General features: G+C 49.6%; 9 protein-coding genes across 9 annotated transcripts; 3 read left to right on the forward strand and 6 right to left on the reverse strand.

Annotated features, from left to right (window-relative positions):
- Positions 1 to 374: 374 nt before the first annotated feature.
- Positions 375 to 1,139, reverse strand: V1508DRAFT_395415 (ER lumen protein retaining receptor-domain-containing protein; the record flags this gene model as incomplete). Its single annotated transcript, XM_066938052.1, has 4 exons — positions 375 to 411; positions 470 to 720; positions 779 to 984; positions 1,058 to 1,139. 4 exons carry the CDS (start codon positions 1,137 to 1,139, stop codon positions 375 to 377), a joined length of 576 nt encoding a protein of 191 aa, XP_066798101.1.
- Positions 1,140 to 1,796: 657 nt separating this feature from the next.
- On the forward strand, positions 1,797 to 4,405 carry V1508DRAFT_365633 (uncharacterized protein). The gene is made up of 8 exons (XM_066937337.1): positions 1,797 to 2,321; positions 2,374 to 2,529; positions 2,585 to 2,746; positions 2,799 to 2,939; positions 2,999 to 3,199; positions 3,249 to 3,698; positions 3,752 to 3,985; positions 4,045 to 4,405. The coding sequence occupies exons 1-8, from the start codon at positions 1,963 to 1,965 to the stop codon at positions 4,067 to 4,069; spliced, it is 1,728 nt and encodes a 575-aa protein (XP_066798102.1). The 5' UTR covers positions 1,797 to 1,962; the 3' UTR covers positions 4,070 to 4,405.
- Positions 4,396 to 5,510, reverse strand: V1508DRAFT_411148 (uncharacterized protein). The gene is made up of 3 exons (XM_066939420.1): positions 5,186 to 5,510; positions 4,656 to 5,135; positions 4,396 to 4,536 (listed from the first exon to the last, which is right to left on the reverse strand). Exons 1-2 carry the CDS (start codon positions 5,369 to 5,371, stop codon positions 4,815 to 4,817), a joined length of 507 nt encoding a protein of 168 aa, XP_066798103.1. The 5' UTR covers positions 5,372 to 5,510; the 3' UTR covers positions 4,396 to 4,536; positions 4,656 to 4,814.
- Positions 5,511 to 5,594: 84 nt separating this feature from the next.
- On the forward strand, positions 5,595 to 8,725 carry V1508DRAFT_411150 (uncharacterized protein). The gene is made up of 4 exons (XM_066939421.1): positions 5,595 to 5,871; positions 5,921 to 7,745; positions 7,791 to 7,982; positions 8,039 to 8,725. Exons 2-4 carry the CDS (start codon positions 5,936 to 5,938, stop codon positions 8,584 to 8,586), a joined length of 2,550 nt encoding a protein of 849 aa, XP_066798104.1. The 5' UTR covers positions 5,595 to 5,871; positions 5,921 to 5,935; the 3' UTR covers positions 8,587 to 8,725.
- A 153-nt stretch (positions 8,726 to 8,878) lies between these two features.
- V1508DRAFT_247542 (uncharacterized protein) lies at positions 8,879 to 9,999 on the reverse strand. The gene has a single exon (XM_066936375.1). It carries the CDS (start codon positions 9,873 to 9,875, stop codon positions 9,171 to 9,173), a length of 705 nt encoding a protein of 234 aa, XP_066798105.1. The 5' UTR covers positions 9,876 to 9,999; the 3' UTR covers positions 8,879 to 9,170.
- Positions 10,000 to 10,122: 123 nt separating this feature from the next.
- On the reverse strand, positions 10,123 to 10,893 carry V1508DRAFT_402433 (uncharacterized protein; the record flags this gene model as incomplete). The annotated part of the gene is made up of 1 exon (XM_066938488.1): positions 10,123 to 10,893. The coding sequence occupies one exon, from the start codon at positions 10,891 to 10,893 to the stop codon at positions 10,123 to 10,125; it is 771 nt and encodes a 256-aa protein (XP_066798106.1).
- Positions 10,894 to 11,161: 268 nt separating this feature from the next.
- Positions 11,162 to 13,365, reverse strand: V1508DRAFT_411158 (uncharacterized protein). Its single transcript, XM_066939422.1, has 2 exons — positions 13,029 to 13,365; positions 11,162 to 12,957 (listed from the first exon to the last, which is right to left on the reverse strand). Exons 1-2 carry the CDS (start codon positions 13,211 to 13,213, stop codon positions 11,658 to 11,660), a joined length of 1,485 nt encoding a protein of 494 aa, XP_066798107.1. The 5' UTR covers positions 13,214 to 13,365; the 3' UTR covers positions 11,162 to 11,657.
- A 1,377-nt stretch (positions 13,366 to 14,742) lies between these two features.
- Positions 14,743 to 16,883, reverse strand: V1508DRAFT_411164 (Endonuclease/exonuclease/phosphatase). The gene is made up of 5 exons (XM_066939423.1): positions 16,407 to 16,883; positions 16,301 to 16,346; positions 16,157 to 16,239; positions 15,782 to 16,099; positions 14,743 to 15,729 (listed from the first exon to the last, which is right to left on the reverse strand). The coding sequence occupies exons 1-5, from the start codon at positions 16,680 to 16,682 to the stop codon at positions 14,920 to 14,922; spliced, it is 1,533 nt and encodes a 510-aa protein (XP_066798108.1). The 5' UTR covers positions 16,683 to 16,883; the 3' UTR covers positions 14,743 to 14,919.
- V1508DRAFT_453943 (glycoprotease family-domain-containing protein) lies at positions 16,881 to 18,500 on the forward strand. Its single transcript, XM_066942561.1, has 5 exons — positions 16,881 to 17,435; positions 17,486 to 17,582; positions 17,641 to 17,763; positions 17,817 to 18,257; positions 18,320 to 18,500. Exons 1-5 carry the CDS (start codon positions 17,024 to 17,026, stop codon positions 18,354 to 18,356), a joined length of 1,110 nt encoding a protein of 369 aa, XP_066798109.1. The 5' UTR covers positions 16,881 to 17,023; the 3' UTR covers positions 18,357 to 18,500.
- Positions 18,501 to 18,563: the final 63 nt, after the last annotated feature.

An 18,563-nucleotide genomic window follows, 5' to 3' on the forward strand; every position in this document is an offset into this window, starting at 1 on the left:
AATTGTTGCTTAATGAGGAAAATAAAGCATTACAAGATAGTCAATTTATACAGGCTACTACAATAGAAAGTTAAAGTCGAAGTTCATTTCAAAGCAAGTAATTTCCTTTCTGTCTACTTCATCCTACCAGCCCGTGTTTCGGCTGCCAACTTATTTCCGTCTATCTTACAATCGTCAAATCTTATTTATCGTCCTTCCTATAAAATTATCCTTATTGAACGGATATTGGCACTTCGTATTATTCTTTCCCTGTCTATCCTAATGATCGTTCATTTATGTTCCAGATCGTTGATCCTAGTCGAACTATCCATCGCCAACAGCCGTTCTCCGTTATTCGTTCTTGTGCTACATAGTAATAATATATTTAATTTAATTCATTGCGGTAGCTCGAACTTCTTCCCCTTCATGACCCTAAGCGTTCACGGAGTTAGCAACGTTTCCCCAGTCTCGTCTATTCCAGGAAACTTACTTCGTGTAATAGATATAGAAGAAATCGGAGTATAGGCCGGTCTGGATGATGCCAGCCACAATGGCAATTGGATCAACATGTCCTTCCGCCAGCCATCGATACATCCAGTTCGGAATGTAAAGGGCACGGTACGCACCGAGTGCGAACAAATAATGGGTAGTCACCGACTCGGCCTCGCCTGTTCGCTGCAACATGAAAAGTTGTGGAAGAATTGCGACTGATTCCAACCATATGCTGAAAGACCACAAAATCTGTCGCATATGTGAGTTCATCGATTATCTTACATCGGTAAGAAATATGCCTACGAACCTCTGGAATCGTATACTTGTAGGTAAATATAAGGGACATTATAAATGATCCAGATAGCAGGTACTCAATTTTGAATGTGTCGATGTTGGGATCGTGTGTAGGCCTGAATTTGACTTTCATAAGATAAAGAATCGAGAGTGATGATCCAATGAAGAAGAGCTTCATGAGAGTATTGTAAAGTGAGCTGTACCTGCCCCAGAGAAGGTCTATATTAATATCTATTAGTTTTTAATCTTTGTCTACTTCTATTTAAATAAAACCGTGAATCGGCCAACGCACCTAGGTACCGAGTAATGAAAACAACGGCATATAACGCCTGACTTTTAAAGGATAAGCCTGCGCATGACCGCGAGGTCTTCATTTTATGTAGGAGTATAAAGATACTCAATAAATGCGACAAGTCGCCTGCAAAAATTTATTAACATGAACCTTAGATGCACCGGCAATAGAAATCTGCCTGTGAGTCGCCTCATTATTTAGGAGAGGGGCCCAAGTCTGGCTGCTTAACATCAACTTACCAAGAAATCTGAAAATATTCATCTTGAGCGGTTGAACTCCCAAATCCTTCGAATTGATGCAACGTATTTGCTAGATCTGTCTTCGAAGGATAGTTCCACTTACTTGGAGATTCCAATCGTTGACGGTGACGCAATGTCCGACCAATAATGCTTGTCAGAGAAGCCCGCCGCAGATGGTAATAGACGTGTCCTTCTTGGACCCTAACCCTCAATTTCGTGATTTGGCACCCTCATATCATACTACCCGGAACCTAAGGTTCCAGTCACAAGTGGTGCAGGTAATGAATGACCTATCAGCGGTGCAAACATTTAATTGTGTACAATCAACCGCAAGTTTAGCCGATGGTACAGAAATTCACAAAGGCAATTACTTATTACTGGTATGCTAATAATCTCTATCAGGGAAAATACTAAATACTTAGACACTTGTAGCCCCTGAAAGTCCACCCAAGAATGCTGTATAATTAAAGCCCTAACCAAGGCAGCTTTCTGAGCGTTGCAAACCTGCGAACAGTTGCGAACCCTCGCCACCGGTCAAACCGTATAACATTCTTTAGAATATCATACTTTGTTACGACAATCTCAAAGCAATTAATCCTGAATAGAGTCGATTCTGGATTAATTAGTCACAGCTGAATTATTCGAAACGAAGTGTCAACGGGAACGATGTCAATTTCCGAATCGCAGCATACCATCACACTATTAGGTGATTCCAATGGAGGTGGTGGACTAAGCCCAGCAAGATCTGAAGACCGTAGGTCTGAGAGATCGAGATCTAAATCTGGTCGTCACAGACCATCGTCGGCCGACAGCGAGCGTGAGAGGCGAAAAGATTCTGAGCACAGAGACAGTGACAAATCGTCTCGAGAACGCAGGCGAAGAGAGCGGTCGCGTGAGAGAGAAAGTCGTGATAGAGATAGGGACAGAGTCCGACGCGATAGGGATCGCGATAGAGATCGAGAACGAGATAGAGACAGATACAGATATCGATCCCGTTCTCCTGGATATAATGACGACAGAGACAGGTATGTTCCTAATAGATTTGCAATCGGAGTCAATTAGTAATGACGCGATTAGTCGACGGAGCAGACGCGAAGATGACAGATATCATCGCGAAGATCCTCAAGATCGCAGTCACAGAGACTCTGACCGAGGTAGCAGACGAAGCCGGTCTCGCGAGGGCGATCGAGAGAGGGATCACCCGAGAGAAAGGAAGCACGAGGAGCGAAGCGGGTACGTTGAGTGTACACCTTCAGAATTATTCAGGTGCTAATGAAGCAATCTTCAGCTCACCAAAGCTTACTGAAGATGAACGTGACCAGAGGACTATATTTGTTCAACAGTTGGCAGCACGGCTGCGTACCAAAGAGCTCATTGCATTTTTTGAACAGGCGGGTCCTGTACGAGATGCACAGATTGTTAAAGATCGTGTCAGCGGTCGTTCGAAGGGGTATGAATTTGCTAGCTAGTCTATCCTACCGACACAGACTGACAGTTTTTAGTGTTGGATATGTTGAATTCCGCAACATTGAAAGTGTGCAAAAAGCTATTAACATGACTGGCCAGAAACTATTGGATATCCCCATTATTGTACAGCTTACAGAGGCTGAAAAGAACCGGCTTGCTAGGGCTGAATCTTCCGCGTAAGTTCCAGCTGGAAGTTGTTCAAATTCTTTATAGTATGCTGACTGTCATTCTGCAGTGCCGCTCAGCAAGCATTAGAACAACAGCGACAACAGCACGGCGATCAGGGTCCCTATCACCGTTTGTACGTAGGCAATGTTCACTTTGCTATTACTGAGTCCGACTTGAAGCAGATATTTGAGTCCTATGGAAATGTGGAATTCGTGGTGCTTCAGAAAGATGAGACAGGTGTGCGATCTAAGGGTTATGGATTTGTTCAGTGAGTCTAACTTACTTGGCTTTTACTCTATGGAATTAACTCGCTTTAGGTTTGCAGATAGAGAAAGTGCGACAAGTGCATTGGAGCTAAATGGCTTTAAATTAGGTGGACGACCCATCCGTGTTGGTCTGGGCAACGAGAAGATCAATAGCGAGGCTCCTGAATCGATCATCCAACGTCTCAGTGGTGGCCCCGGTGCTACTATTTCATCTCCGCAGACAATTCACGGAGCTGTCCTCGACACCCGCGGCCAAAATCTGGGTCGCAATGCCAGAGACGATAAGAAGCCCACTGGTGCTCTTGCATCCGCTCTAGATGACGCGGATGTGGGAGGTGTGTCATTTAATCCTGTATCTAGGGAAAGCCTTATGAAAAAGCTCATGCGCGAAGAAGATGCTTTGCCGGTTCCTGATGTTCCAGCCCCGCCTAGGAAGCAGACCGTGAATGTTAGTCAGGCTTCCCGCTGCATTGTATTGAGTAATATGTTCAATCCAGCTGAGTATGTATTTTATCAATATAGCTTTGCGCCGTGCAATACTAACGTGTTTATAGGGAAGTAGGTGATGACTGGGTGAAGGAGCTTGAGGAGGACGTGAAAGCGGAGTGCGAGGAAAAGTACGGCAAAGTGGTTCATATTGCTGTCGAGCCAAACTCACAAGGTGAAATATTCGTTAAGTTTGAGAATGTTACTGGCGGCGAAAAGGCTATCCAGGGTCTTAACGGTCGTTTCTTTGGCGGTCGTCAAATCAGTGCCAGCCCTGTTGTTGATATGGTCTACTCTCTTCGGTAGGTGATCGTAATAAGCGTAAAGGAGCAACTTGGAGTTATGTTAACGACTAGTTTAGATTTCCGCGATCCCGGGCGTTGTAGACGCTGCTTGTCTCCGGGTCAGACATTCGGAAGTGCCGTTCGTCTAACTAATGATTCGTATTTGATTGCTTTTGTGGTGGTTTTCGACAGGTTTTAACACTCGCGAGATGATCTTAGTTTAGTTCCGCAACGATATTTCCCACTCCCTGGTTGGAATCGCGAGGTCCTCAAATTGGTTAATATGGAAATTTAATTGAGTACAAGCAATGTAATTCGATGTTATATATTTATTCGTGTATAGTAGGTTTCGTGGTGAGAAAAGTTCACCAAAAGATTGTGTTCATAGAACGCAGTTTCAATTTGGTTTCAACAGTCAATAGATTTTTGTTAACTTGATTCTTCGCGTTATTATGTTCTTAATGTCTGAACGTTGAACTAACTATATCAATTTTCTTGAATACGACTTGCCGACATTTCCGTGTAGTCCCGAGCTCAGCCAACTTAAGCTTCCTTTCTCATCCTGGATTCTGTAAGGTTAGCCCAAAGTCAGCCCTATCGTTGCTCGTGAATTCAAAGTTCTCAACAAGGCACAGCACGTTTCAAGCATGGCTACAGGGCACGGGAATTGCTTAGTGAACAAAAGTACCTTGATACATGACATACTACTATTTAGATCCTCGTGACTTGCAATGGCTAAATAAGCTAAATAATATAGAAATCCCTGTTATATACACTCATGTAAATTTCAATCCAAACGCCATATGGTCCCAACATACACCTCTTCCCGGCCTTATATTCGAACGCATCACCAAACTCGACACTCATCAACCATCTGTAAAACATCCACAACCATGTCCCTATTTCCGTCAGTCGCGCTCTTGCCTCCCAAGTCATGCGCCATTCCAACTACTATCAGACGCCGCTCATCGGGACTCTGTCTACATATCAACGATGCAATCAAAGCAGCGTATATCCTTCCTTCCGTATCATCTGGTGATGCGCCGAGAACAGAAACAGGGGTGAGGTGGTTTAAGGGCAATAATGCATAATCGTCACCGGCTTCTGTCGGAAGCATGTCGTAAGAGTAAGGTTGCACTGATGGAGATGTTACCAACGGTACGTAGTACTACTTCCATTAGCTTCATTCACCTGACGGATTTGTCATTATAGTAATACCATTTTGCCAAGTTTTCCATTTTGAGACAGCAATATCATAATCTTGTCCGCAAAGCTGTAAGCAATGACGTCGACTCGTTTACCGGCAATATGGCGGACTACTTGCTTTGCCTTAATCGGAGACAATTCGGGTGATTGGTTAGACGCCGAAGTAGTGGGGACGGGCAACAATTCTGCTGTGGACATTGATCTGAACCGAGAATTTCTAGACAAAACAGAAATGAATAAGCAACCGGATATTACTTGGCGGGACACAGCTCGCGGATTAATATAACTGCGCCAATATTAGTAGTAGGTCGAAGATGAAAATTGGGTGTTAACGTGACCCTGCTGTGGCGCTTGTGGCAGTGCGTGTCGTTAAAACGCGTTTTGAGCGTCATATGTTGTGGCCCACCACTGCGCCACTGCTACCTGAAGTAAATCAAAACAAAAGCCATCTCGTGTATATGTCTGGCGTCCCAACAACGACCTTTCCCATCAACGGTCAGTATATACAGACGCTATTAGACGGGGTGGACGGAAGAAAGAGGAAGTAAAGGAGTTTTGCGAGAGAGTAATAGACTAGGCCGGATTCTTGATTGCTCTTGGTGATGCTATGTGCTGTTTCCTATAGCCACGCTAGCGCTATCACGACTGGCGTCACCGAAAGTATCGACATTGCATCGGCAATTATATAGAGATTATATGTAAGTGTAGTACGTGACATATAATGAGAGCCCATCTAATGGGGTATAGATCTGGCCACACACGATGTTTGCATCCAAGCTACATCGTGCACCTCAACGCCATCCACTAAACTCGCTAGAGAAGCCGGTCGAGGCGTGGGACGACGACTCCGAGCTCGACTTTGAAGGTGATCTATATAGCAAACTTTCCACGCTCGAGAATCAGGATAGCTCTTCGTCACTTGCCTCCTCACGGAACTCGCGAGCGTCATTTTCTTTCGAGGACGAATTGATGGAACTAGACATCAATGATTGCGGCGATGCCAGGGATAGGACTCGGAAGGCTGTTAATGCAGGTATACCATTTGCTCCGAATACCTCACAGTCGTCATTAGTGGGTACTGCTATTAGAAAATTGGAAAGCAACCCCACCACAGTGGGCTTTGACGATTGGGACGACGACGTAGAATTTGGCGACGACTCTGCCATGCTGACAATTAAGGCTGCTAAAAAGACTGTAGCAGATGTATCAGTCGACATTATTAGTGGTAATTTATTCAAGGCGCCGACAAGAGGTAGTGGTACGTTGAAACAGCATTCTCCGCGACTACAGTTCTCGCAAAAGTCACCAACACTGCCCATATTGCCTGAAATGAAGCCACAGCCACCGGATCCGTTTGAAAGCAGCATGGAAATGGATTTTGAGATACCAGAGTCTTTGAAAACTATTGAGTTAAAGACCGCAATTCGGCCCCGCACACCTGCGCAGTTTGATAGTGATAACGACCCATGGGGGGAGGAGAGTCTAAACAGCCGATACGCAAGCTCAAAACGAGATACAATCTCCAATCGAAGCTCGATGATTTCGACGTTTTCACCCGCGTCATCTGTTACATATGAAAGTGAAGGTGAGGGTTTACTCGGCTTGGAAATTCCGGAAGGGCCGCTTAACTTTCAGCAACTGCTGGACATGAGATTGAAATCGTTTAGTCCTGAGCCACCGAGCAGGGACTCGCTTGATGTCGCGAAGGAGGACTTTTGTGACGGCCTTGAGATTGGCGATGGGGACGACATTTTTGATGCAGGGAAACTTACTGTCAACCGCAATGTCAAGCAGAAGAGCGATCTCTGTCAACCGAGTCCGCAACGGAAGGCGGTATTATCTACTGTGTTTCCACCTAAGCCGACACGGATCCCACGGCCAGTGAGTCAAACCTCGACAACGATACCCTCATCACAACAACATTCGACACCAACGTCAAAGCATCAAAGCTCGCCGCCACTTGGCTTAGCTGGTGCCATGAACATGGACACTTCGCGGCCGGAGCGGCGGCTGTCGCACAAAGCATCGATGATTTCGGTCAAGACGGCTTCCAACCAGATGAACCAACGCCACGGCGCCCTGCTTTCCAAGAAATCGATGCCAGCCCTGCGGACTGCGACCACGGATTCCACGTCCTCGAATCAACCCATAACACCGACGGTGCCTTCGATTCCTAGTTGGCTCACGAATGCGAGCACAAAGCAACCAAATCTGCGGCGTATGGCATCAAGAAGCGGTTTAGCACCAACATTACCTACACAGCTGGTAGAAGTTACGCCGAAGCTGCAAGACACCCAGCACCTACACCCGGTTCTTTCTAAATATACAAAGAAATTGTCGACGTCTTTGAATATAAATGAAGCACCGTCGATTGCACGACAGACGCCATCGCCAAAGAAGGACCGACATGGGCACACACCAGATTCCGTGCGCCGGGAAGCTGCGACGACAAAGACATTATTGAAGCCGGTAAAGCGGCGGCTGTTCGGTGATGGGACGGAGTTGGATGTGTTTGAGGATCTGCCTATTAGTACTGTTAAAGAGCGCACCTTTTTGATGAGGCCAGGGAAAGGTATGTCGGTGTATTATATTTATAGGATGAGACTGATTGGTGTAGGTATTGAGGGGTTGGGTATCGTGAACGGGAAGGACAACTCAAAGGCCGTTGGCGAGAAGCAGACAGCTTCGGCCATGAACAAGCGAGCTGCCATGCTGCGTGAGAAGCCGGCGCAGGGGAGAAGTCGGCGGAAGGCACAACAGCGGCCGCACCTGATCAAGCCGCTCGGTAACATCGCGAATGCACCACGATGTAAGTCGCCATTTGTCAATTTCCGCGTAATTAAAACCTGCTAACAGTTTTCGCAGCGGAAAAAGGAATGCGGTATAATCCCACGACGTACACATGGGAAGGCAATGACACCGTTTCCGCGGATTTTGATGACATCGCGCTGACACCGCCGCGTCCAGCCCTGATCTCGAATTTCACGGCGAATAAAGGCGTGCAGATTGTCGGTGGCATGATATTCGATCCCGTGCGCATGTGCTGGTTTAAGGCACATGATACCATTTCTGGAGAAGGGCTGCATGACCAGGAGGACGAGGATGATCCGTTTGCTGGGTTCGACGATCTAGTCGACGACTTGTCCCAGTTGAATGTCAGCACTCCGAAGTTACGCGCGGGCACAAGTCCAGGACAAATACCAGCAAAGCAAATGCACAACACGGTAGACACGGGGAATGTGTACGGCGAGTTTGTTGTCGGCGAGGAGTTCGATGTTGGGCCCGGATTTATCAAGCGCCAAACCGATGAGGAAGAGCGGTGGAGACGCAAAGTGCAGGGCTGGATCGGTGATGGCCGCCTGGGACGAGAGCATTTGTATGAGATCAGGAGATTGATTATGAATGGAAAGTAGGCGACATTATGTTTTATGATTTTTCGGTAAATGGTTCGGATCTCTTTTATTTTGTTTCGCTTTTTTAGAAGCATATAGGTGGGCATTTACATTGTATGTAAGTTGATAGTATCCATATTTATTCAGTTATTCATCATCAGTAATCATAATTGGCCTACCCATTCATGTCAAAACATCATTAGTGACAGAAACGAAAAAAATAAATCTATACAGTTATGTCAAATTATCATTCCATCCCACACACATCCACGCACAGCAATGGAAAAAAACAACCGCCTTTTGCCTTGCACAGATTCCAGATCCCAATTCAATAAACCAGCACACAAAAAAAAACAAAAAAAACAAAAAAACCTTCAAAGGAATTAGACCAGGCCAGAATTGTTGTTTTGTTGTTCAGAAATGTATGTACAAGGATGCCTCGTTTGTTGTATGTACACAAGACCGCCGCCCACGTCAGCCAAAGAAAGCCAACAAAACAAAACAGACAAGCGAAAAAAACCAACACAGATGCCCAAAATATCAGAGAATCCCCGGTACCAAAGTGCAAAATAGCAGAAAAAGATCAGGCAGCAAGAAATTACAGATCAGAACAAGAGAGCTTTGTGCAGTCGAGCAGATTTCCTAACAGGACTGGCGCAAGACGAGGGCCCCATCGCCGCTGTGGCTCTGCGCTTTCCCGCGCGCCGGGGCGGCGAGTAGGACGACGCGTCGCGCTTGCGGGCTTTGTACTCGTCTTCGTCAGATTCTGGACATAACGGCGAAGAGGGCAGCTCGTTTTGCGAGACGAGATTGGGTTCTAGTTCCGCCAACATACTGCGATGGGGCCTTGGCCCTGGCGAACCGGGCGGGGACGACGTCTGGTCGTAGAAGACGTCCTCGGACGGCAGCGCCACGTCTTCGGCCGACGGATGCGTGAATGCAGCGAAATTCGCGAGTGCCTTTTGCGCCATTGCGAGAGTGATGGCAGTGTCTTCGCCGTGAGAGTCAGAAGAGTGGAGGGAGACAGTGGACTCGGTACCTATGCTTCCCAGGAACACGCGCTCGGGAGGAGCAGGAAATGAGTATTGTGGGTTCTCCTCGCGCTTTAGTTCCATGACAGGCTCGCGGTCGATGAATGCCACAGGCGTGACGGATTTCAAGAGGCTGGTGCTTTTCCTCATTGCCACGCCGGCGCCACCACAGTCGCGGTCATCCTCCGAGGCGACATAACACGTCTCATCGCGGCCCTTGTCCGCTGTAGCGGCAGCGGATTCAGCTGCTTTCACGACAGCGTCAATGCCCGGACTCATTTTGCAGCACACGATCGACTTGCGCAACGTAAACGAGGCCGGCACCTGCGGTTTTCCCTGGTCCAGGGCACGGGCATTTGTACCTGGGACCGAGGACGAAGTGTGCGTGTCGATGAGGTATTCCGGATGTGATTCTGCCGTGACAGATGTCGGATTGCATGTCGGACAAAGCTTGATAAATTGTGAAATCAGGTTTTTGGGGACTCTGGAGTGCCATTCTCGGAGCTAGACCCGCAAGCCCAGTCGGTTATCTAAATATTTGCAAATGATGGGGACGAAAACTTACCTGGCCGAGCGTCTTATCCCGCCCACCGTGACGACAAACTAAATGACAAACCGCCAAAACGTCATACAGCTCTTCGCGAACAGCAACAGGTTTGCCCTTATGCATAACACAGACCCGCCCCTCCGTATTCCTAAACAGCTCAAAGTTCCGGCGCGCCCAGAACCGGAACTGCGCCGACCCGACGGCCGTGTTTCCCGCATCCCGCAAGATCGTCTTGATATCTGCGTACATCTGTCTCGAGATCAGGGATTTGTTTTTCTTCACGGAGGACAGGGTCGAGATGTACGCATTGACGAGCTGGGTCGTTTGGCGAAACGTCGGGAACCCGCGATAGCCGATGAAGGTTCCTGACTCCGGGAAGTACAACGCGTTGAGAAAGTGTTCGTCTCCATGCGCGGGCTGATCAATCGGCGGGCTTAGTGGAGGCTGGAGCACGCTGCACAGGGGGTCGATCAGGGACTCTGAGACCGAAGCTGGCGACGTAGGCGGCTCGATATCCGGCATCATCGGCAGCCACGAGAGGTCGCGCGCCGGAGAGGAGGAGGAGATTGGAGGGTGGAATGCTGTCCGGGTTTGGAGATTTTCGTCAAACGAGTAGTGTTGCTCAAGCGGTATGATGGTCGCGGTCATGGCTGGCGATGATGGATGGTTGATAGGGGTGAATAGTGATGAAGAAGCAGAAATTAAGGGCGCGAGATGGCGCGCCAAGTCGCTGCTGGTCATGCTAGTCATGCTGAACTGCTGCTGCTGGATTCTGCTGATGGTGCTGCTGAATGTGAATCACTGGTGAAGTAGATGAGTGCGAAGTGACCGAAAGTCCATGTCGATCGAGGTCGAGCCTCGATTCCAATCCGGCCCGACTCCGACATGCGACGAACCACAACAATGCCATCCCTAACCCCCAACGCGCGCGTCGTCAAAACAAATCTCAACGAAACCATAACTCCACGCCATAAGCTCCTCTCACGCAGGTAGTACGTACATATGAACGGTTGAAAGATAACTGAGAACCCATTTATTCAACAAGATATAATACATACAAATACAATACAACCCCTCCCGACACCTGGATGGTCTCGGCCGTCCGCTTGCTCCGTTATCGCCGTCACCCACTTTTTTGTATCATGTATGTATATCAAACAAGAAAATACACGAAACATTCGTATCACCGACGACCACGCAATGCCCAACACAAAAAAAAAGGCTACAGATCTCGATACTGTAAAGGAATATAGCAAACGAAATGAAGATTAATATCCCGGTGCACCAAAATCCGAAGACGTAAACTAACAGTAACAACAAAATTTTGGAAAAAATCTATACATCCGCCGCGACCTTGTATAAATATATACTGTTTCCCACCAACCGTTTCTCGAATGAAGTAGATTAAACAATGACAAAGTAAGAACGCCAATCCCGTGATAAGAATTAAAAAAGCCCTTTTTTCCTTCCTTTCCATGTTTTTGTCATAATTGCTATCTCGTGCCATTGTGAGCTTAGAACAACGAATGCCTCACTTGTGAATGAGAGTCCTTAAGATGAAGTTGCGACATGGTCGTGAAGACCGGCAAGTCGCCATTGAAAAGCTCGGATGTAAAATCGCCTGCCGCGCTGTCGTTTATAGTTGGCGCGAATGCGGTGCGCGCTGAAAGAGTATTGAGAAGCAAACTTGGAGCTTGACTGCGGGCCGCAAAGAGCATTTCGGGAGCGATTGTCGACCCGACGGCAGCAGTCTTGCTGGACGGCAGAGGAGTTGAGTGTGACGGGAGGGATGGCGAGTTCGTTGGCATTGACGAATGTCGCTTGACAACAGGGAGCGTGCCATGCTCTATTGGTGGCGAGGAAGTCGCGATGGAGGTGTTGGCCGACGATGTGTTCGATGATCGCGAAGTGGTAGAGGTCATGGATGGAGTCGGCGACGGCTGCGCGTGAAAGGACGAGAGCGGGTCGACGGACATTTCGGAGTAGAGATGATGCAAGTGCTGCTGGTCCAGTAAGAGCGATGGCGAGATTGTGTTGTCGTCAAAGTGGGAACTTCTTCGCTGGGCGTCGACCTGGCTCTGCATATGAGCCCGTGACATGATGTCGGGGCCGGAGTTGCAGCTATCCACTGGTGGGAAAGTGAAGTCCATGTTGATGCCAGGCTCAGGCTTCACGATATCGGCGAAAGACGAGACAGTCGAAGTCGTGGATGTTGGAGTATCGTACGAGATTGGTGAAGCATAGTCTTCTGGCCGAGTGGAGTGCGGCAACGCTGATGAGTCAACGATGTTTCCGTTAGCGCGCGCTACAGAAGTAGCGGTCGTCGGCGACGCGATCGAGAGGTTTCCGAGCCAATAGTCCTCGTCGAATTCGAGCGCATCCTCGTCAGTTGTCAGACCAAGACTCTCGTTGTCGGGCAGTGTGAACGGCAGAAGATCGGGGTTGATGTAGAGTGAACCAAAGAGAGCGGCTTTTGGGCTGCTGGCGTCGGCGTTGACGTTGACGTTCGCCGCCGCGCTGTCGCTGGAGTTAGCAATGTACCATGCCGAACCACCATTGTCGCAGGCGACACCCTTGCCGAACGTGGATTCGAGCCAAGAGTTTGTGGAGGCGGTCGAGTCGAGCCCTTCGGGGGACATCTTTGTGACAGGGGAGGCGGAGGGACCAGAAAACGTGTTGGCGCGCGGCCTTGTAGGCATCTCTTTGCGCGGGCGACCGAGTGTGGCGACTGTGATTGAATTCTTGCGCGGCTGTCGTTGCCGGGTCGTGGCGAGACCGGTGTGGAGTTTTTGCTGATGGCGCAGTAAGAGGTCGCTGTGGGTGCTTGTTAGCATTCCGAACACACTCGGGAGTCTGCAGCAAAGATGAATGAAGATATCCCTTACCGTCGCGCGAAGCGTCGCTCGCAAATGGGACACTCGAAAGGCTTCTCTTTTGTGTGGCTCCGTTCGTGTCGCTTGAGGTGCTCGAGACGCGCAAAGGCACGCAAGCAGGTAGCGCAAGTGTGGGGCCGCGGCTTGTCCTGCTTCAGAGCGGCGGCCGGCGATGCTGTTACAGGAGAGGAGGTCATGGTGAGGGTGGGCGAGATTGGCGGAAAAGAACTTAGGATACTTTGTGGATGATGGTGGTGATGGTTGTGGTGGTGGTGGTGGTGAGGAGTGTTGGAAGAGAGGAAAAAGGAAGCGAGGAGGCGGAAGTGGGTACAGGAAGGGCGACGGTCTGCGTTCTGTTAAAAAGGAATATGGGGAAAAACAAGGCGCCGCATGATGGGCGCAAAGATTTGCGACCCCGGGAAGCAGGATAGCCCTAGCCCTGACGCGCGAGCGCCGGGCTGCGCCATGCCTGGAACAGCATGGGCAGCGCTATGCCTAACACGGCTAGCTGACTCTGGGGTGGTGCAGGTTTGCTAGCGCCCAACATGGCTAGCGTGGATAGACGCATGCAGAAATTCCCCAGATTCTCCCAGAGTCCGGGGACCAGCGTGTGACTTGCCTGCGCCTGGTCACCTGGCCGATGCGCGCACACGCCAGTCTGCTCGCGCGTAACCCGCAGCACGCGTGGCCCGAACCGGACAGCGTCCCGGCTAGCCCAACACCAGGACGCACGATCAGCCGGCGGCGGCCAGCAAGCTATTTCCAGCGCACTGTTCGCTCGAAGTCGACCCACCCAAGCTTAGGCCTCTCCGGCCCATCCGGTGACCGAGGTGACCGCGGTGACCGTGGGGGGCCCATAATGCGCCGTCCAATGGGACCGCCACCAAGTTTAGCGATCAGTGAAGTTGTGGGGCGGACATATTGTTGAGCCAAAGCGAGGCACGCGCTAGCAAGCTAGCAAAAGTACGAGTCCCCCCGGATTTGCATGGCAGTGCATGTGGGGCAAATCGACAGGAACTGTTTGTTGTTCATAGCGCCGAGCTGCCGGAATCGCAATCGATCGCCGCCACAGACCCAAGGCTTATCATGGGTGCAGCTGCACCCGAAACACTGTCGTGGATCTTGTCAAAAACATGTCGCAAGAGTGCCCCGGAATAGGGCTGCGAACAAGACATGCCGTGAACGGTTCAGCGTTGTCTCTCGTTTCGCTTCGTTACTGACTCAGTCCACAGAACGCGGTCTGCATTGGGTCCACGCGATGTCGACGCTGCTGCTGCTCACTACATCATTTTCGACCCAAGTTACCTGCGAAACACTAGGTAGCTGGGGCGGCAGTTGCGGTCGTCGAGATGAGCACACAAAAATGCACAGGAACGGTGGTGCATGAAGCAAACGACACTAAGACCAAAATAACATGGCCGTCGCCGGCCGAACGACGATCGCGGGCAACAAAAGCAAATGAACTGCGCGTTACGACTTGCTTTATCCGCCCAACTTAGCCGCGACAAACTCCGCAGATTTAGGTAATCAGATTGCTTATTTCCCCGGACTCTCTCCATCTACCCAATAAATATTATATGACGCGACTACTGCTGCACTTAGTGCCATCGTGAATGTAGCTACGCGAAACGCGGAACGACGCGTCCAGTTTCAGATATGAATTCACCAAGCCCTAATAGCGAAACCCGTTTCCATTCCGGCATGTTTCTACGTCGTTATGCAATTGATTGTAGTATGTTATTTCGATTTTCTATCAGCGGGCCCTTACCCGATGCTGTTGTGCGGACGTGAATTCTATCCAGTTCGCGCTCGGCACCTGATCTTGGCTTTGGAAATGTATTCCTGCCTTCTGTCCTCCTTGTCATCAATCTATATATATTATACACCAGCAGATACAATTCCTTCACGGCACAACTCGCACTTTGGCCATCAAACACAAGTGATCGCTGGGATACTGTCCCTCTCGCGGCTGCCCGCTCGGCTCTTCCCCCATTTCTTCCGGCTCAGGCAACCGCAGCAATTCCAGCACACTCACCCCCTGTACTATTTCGCGCTTGTCCGCAGAATCGCATGCACGACGGTCTGGATACTCCATAACGAAAATGTAGTCCAACAGTCCGCGCCACGTGAATGCCCAATTGGAGAACGCCGGCTCTCCGTTACGGAGCTCGAGGTCCGCGTTCTCAGGGTGGACGTGTCTGTAAAACGCACCGTACAAACTCCGCAGTAAGACATTATTGTTGTCGTGTAACTCCATAATATCCTCGATCGTAGACTTTTTACGTATGGAGGCTTGTTGGCGAGACTCTCCTGCCGTCTCTGCTGCACTTGCCGGGACTTGCCCATCAGCAGGGGTACTCGGACTAAGCTCGGCTACAACCGCCTGAGCAGCAGCTGCCAGCTCCGGCCTTTCCTCCGGCCAATCAATCGATTCCTCGTCACCTTCGTCACCTTCGTCTCCCTCCACCACCTCCTCCTCTTCGTCGCTTTCCTTTCGCTTGTACTCATGCTCCCAGCTGCTGCGCAAGATTTCATAAGAATGCACTGTATTCCGCGTCTCCTTGCCCTTTGTGAGGCAGAGATACGGAGAGTCAAATGGAAGACTGTTAAAATCTCCCGCCAAAAACACAGGCCACCTTCGATCGATCTGAGACGCGAATTTTTTGGCATTGCGCACAAGTACAGCCGCCTGTCGCGTTCTTTCAAATGTTCCCTATCCCATTGCGTCAGCTAGCTTTCCCTACTAAACGCAACGCGCTCCTTACATGAGGATGCCAAAACAAATGCGTAGTGCCGATGATAAGGCCTCCTTTGTCCTGCTCGTTGAACTTCAACGCCACCAGGGACGCTACGTTCCTCGTTCGAGCCTGCGGTACCGTCGCCTTCGCGTCGACATCTGCCGGATCGTAGCCATTATCATTGTCGTAGACAACAGACTCGGATTCGACCAGCGAACACATCGATATTCTCCAGCATATAAGGAGACCGTGGTTTTTGCCGTCCCCCCGGAGGTAAAGGAGGTCATAGCCGAGTTTTTTGAGTTCGGGCACGTAGAACGTGTCCATATGCGCTAGATCGACTTCCTAGCATGAGAATTAGTATATTCTCCATGGTGTATGGTAATAGCATTTGTCACGGACTTGCAGGCACATGATATCAGCATTGTAGTACTTCAACTCTGACAGAAGCATTTTCGAGCGCCATCTCCACTTCAGGGCGTCGCCTATTCATACAATTAATTGACTGGCAAAAAAAAAATATTATACTGTCACAGGACGGCACACCATTAGTAGGAAATAATTTCCTTCTGATCAGTGCCTGTCCTAGCACCTACAACGCATGCAATTAGCGATGCGGTTACATAAATGCTTGAGAAGTCAACCAACCCACATTGTACGTCATGATCTTGACATCGACAAACGCCGCCCCACTCGCGAGCCCACCCTTTCCACAGATAGCAAGCATCGGCCTCTTTCTAAAATTCGTGTTGAAAACAGGCTCGACCGGCAGAATCCCAAGCTCGGCATTGCTTCTCGCCTTCTCGGCTTTGGCCTGTTCCCGCTTCGCCCGCTGCGCGGCTATGTATTCCGGCGTCACGAAGTCTGGACGGCCACCGCCTTTCTTTTTAGATGATTCTTTCTTGGGCATTGTGTCTGGCTCTGACATTGTCGGTGCTGCGAGGACAGAGTAAGTAATACAGCGGCGCCTCTCTAGACAGCGCACATGACTCAGGACGCAGAGTGCTTTCTCGGCGGTTTGCGAAATGGTCAACGTGACTGCTGCCGGAAGAAATTAGCAATTAACAGTTCAATATAACAGTATTGCTGTTGGCATTGCTTCTTCCCCTCGTACGATCGTTACGCACCGTGTTTTGGGTCGGAACAAAAGTTAGTCAGTCTCGAAAATTTCACACACGTCGCCAACTGCGGCGCTGCTTGGGACTTACACATTACACCAACCACGATTATCGGATCGAAACACACTGCATCATCCTCAACCAGTTGCGAATGCCATCAAAACAAGAGCTTCCTATACTCTGTCGGCCAACGGTTGCTCTCGGCCTCGAAGGCTCAGCCAACAAGCTCGGCGTCGGCATCATCAGACACTTTCCCCGCCCGGCCACCAAAACCGATGCCCGACCTCCCGCCCAGATTCTGGCAAACATTCGACACACATACATCACTCCTCCGGGCGAAGGGTTTCTACCGCGGGACACGGCAAAGCACCACCGCTCGTTCGTTGTCGAGCTTGTCAAGGACGCGTTGAAGACCAGTGGACTTACGCCGGATGATATCGATTGCGTGTGCTTTACCCAGGGACCGGGAATGGGTGCGCCGCTGCAGAGCGTGGCGATCGCTGCTCGGACGATAAGCATGATGTGGGATAAGCCTCTGGTCGGAGTTAACCATTGTATTGGCCGTATGTGTTGTGAAGTCGCGAGAGTAGAAAACCTGTTGACGAGGTAGCAGATATCGAGATGGGTAGAGAAATCACGGGAGCGAACAACCCAGTTGTACTTTATGTCTCTGGAGGAAACACTCAGGTGATTGCTTATTCACACCGTCGGTAAGCCCAGCTTCTGTTCTTGCCATACCTCCGGCTGTGTTATTAATCGAGTTGTCAGGTACCGGATATTCGGCGAGACGCTTGACATCGCTGTCGGCAATTGCTTGGACAGATTCGCGCGAACACTACAGATCCCCAATGACCCAAGTCCAGGATTCAACATCGAGGTCTTAGCCAAGAAGTACGTCGTCGTTTACTCACACTAGTTCAAAACCCTGACCAATATGTATTTAGAGGAAAACACTACGTCGAGCTGCCATACACCGTCAAAGGCATGGACGTCTCCATGTCCGGCATTCTAGCCTACATCGATGGCGTAGCCAATGATATTTTCAACGGTAACCCGCGCTACGCCGAAGACGGGGAAATCATCACCAACGAAGACCTGTGCTTCTCCCTCCAAGAGACCATCTTCGCGATGCTTGTCGAGATCACCGAACGCGCAATGGCCCACGTCGGAAGTCAACAGGTTTTAATCGTCGGCGGGGTTGGCTGTAACGAGCGATTACAAGAGATGATGGGCATCATGGCCCGCGACAGAGGCGGAGCCGTGTATGCCACGGACGAGCGGTTTTGTATTGACAACGGGATCATGATTGCTCATGCAGGATTACTAGCTTATGAAACTGGGTTTCGAACGAGTCTGAAGGACTCGGTCTGTACCCAACGGTTTAGGTAAGTTCGCGTATGTTCTTTTCTTGATGGCTGGCTTTCTTCTAACACAGTAGCTATAATAGAACCGATGAGGTGTTCATCGCCTGGAGAGATGATTAATTAAATCATGCACAGAAGACACGGAATATACGCACCAATGAGATTTTGGTCCTTTAATTCGTGTGCACATACAAAGAGTAGAAATTGGTGCCTGGCAGAATACTCATCTCGCTAAATTCCGACCTCCCCAAACTCTAAACTCCCAAATTACCCTGCCATCCAATTTTTTTTTTCTACCCGGACAAAAAAAATGTCTTGAACACAACT

The sequence above is a fragment of the Lipomyces doorenjongii genome (assembly GCF_038497915.1).
Source record: "Lipomyces doorenjongii strain NRRL Y-27504 unplaced genomic scaffold V1508scaffold_6, whole genome shotgun sequence".
Classification (NCBI taxonomy): Eukaryota; Fungi; Ascomycota; class Lipomycetes; order Lipomycetales; family Lipomycetaceae; genus Lipomyces; species Lipomyces doorenjongii.

What these genes read in the sequence shown, in the direction of transcription:
- V1508DRAFT_365633 (XM_066937337.1), top strand. Translation starts at nt 1,963, where the DNA reads ATGTCAATTTCCGAATCGCAGCATACCATCACACTATTAGGTGATTCC. An exon ending in AAGCACGAGGAGCGAAGCGG is followed by an intron (nt 2,530 to 2,584) that starts GTACGTTGAGTG and finishes AGCAATCTTCAG; the next exon opens with CTCACCAAAGCTTACTGAAG. An exon ending in GCTAGGGCTGAATCTTCCGC is followed by an intron (nt 2,940 to 2,998) that starts GTAAGTTCCAGC and finishes GTCATTCTGCAG; the next exon opens with TGCCGCTCAGCAAGCATTAG.
- V1508DRAFT_411148 (XM_066939420.1), bottom strand. Translation starts at nt 5,371, where the DNA reads ATGTCCACAGCAGAATTGTTGCCCGTCCCCACTACTTCGGCGTCTAAC. An exon ending in ATGGAAAACTTGGCAAAATG is followed by an intron (nt 5,136 to 5,185) that starts GTATTACTATAA and finishes TAATGGAAGTAG; the next exon opens with TACTACGTACCGTTGGTAAC.
- V1508DRAFT_411150 (XM_066939421.1), top strand. Translation starts at nt 5,936, where the DNA reads ATGTTTGCATCCAAGCTACATCGTGCACCTCAACGCCATCCACTAAAC. An exon ending in TTTGATGAGGCCAGGGAAAG is followed by an intron (nt 7,746 to 7,790) that starts GTATGTCGGTGT and finishes TGATTGGTGTAG; the next exon opens with GTATTGAGGGGTTGGGTATC. An exon ending in CATCGCGAATGCACCACGAT is followed by an intron (nt 7,983 to 8,038) that starts GTAAGTCGCCAT and finishes CAGTTTTCGCAG; the next exon opens with CGGAAAAAGGAATGCGGTAT.
- V1508DRAFT_247542 (XM_066936375.1), bottom strand. Translation starts at nt 9,875, where the DNA reads ATGAGTCCGGGCATTGACGCTGTCGTGAAAGCAGCTGAATCCGCTGCC.
- V1508DRAFT_411158 (XM_066939422.1), bottom strand. Translation starts at nt 13,213, where the DNA reads ATGACCTCCTCTCCTGTAACAGCATCGCCGGCCGCCGCTCTGAAGCAG. An exon ending in GAGCGACGCTTCGCGCGACG is followed by an intron (nt 12,958 to 13,028) that starts GTAAGGGATATC and finishes AAGCACCCACAG; the next exon opens with CGACCTCTTACTGCGCCATC.
- V1508DRAFT_411164 (XM_066939423.1), bottom strand. Translation starts at nt 16,682, where the DNA reads ATGTCAGAGCCAGACACAATGCCCAAGAAAGAATCATCTAAAAAGAAA. An exon ending in GAAATTATTTCCTACTAATG is followed by an intron (nt 16,240 to 16,300) that starts GTGTGCCGTCCT and finishes TTGTATGAATAG; the next exon opens with GCGACGCCCTGAAGTGGAGA. An exon ending in CTGATATCATGTGCCTGCAA is followed by an intron (nt 16,100 to 16,156) that starts GTCCGTGACAAA and finishes TTCTCATGCTAG; the next exon opens with GAAGTCGATCTAGCGCATAT.
- V1508DRAFT_453943 (XM_066942561.1), top strand. Translation starts at nt 17,024, where the DNA reads ATGCCATCAAAACAAGAGCTTCCTATACTCTGTCGGCCAACGGTTGCT. An exon ending in ATCGAGGTCTTAGCCAAGAA is followed by an intron (nt 17,764 to 17,816) that starts GTACGTCGTCGT and finishes ATATGTATTTAG; the next exon opens with AGGAAAACACTACGTCGAGC. An exon ending in GTCTGTACCCAACGGTTTAG is followed by an intron (nt 18,258 to 18,319) that starts GTAAGTTCGCGT and finishes TAGCTATAATAG; the next exon opens with AACCGATGAGGTGTTCATCG.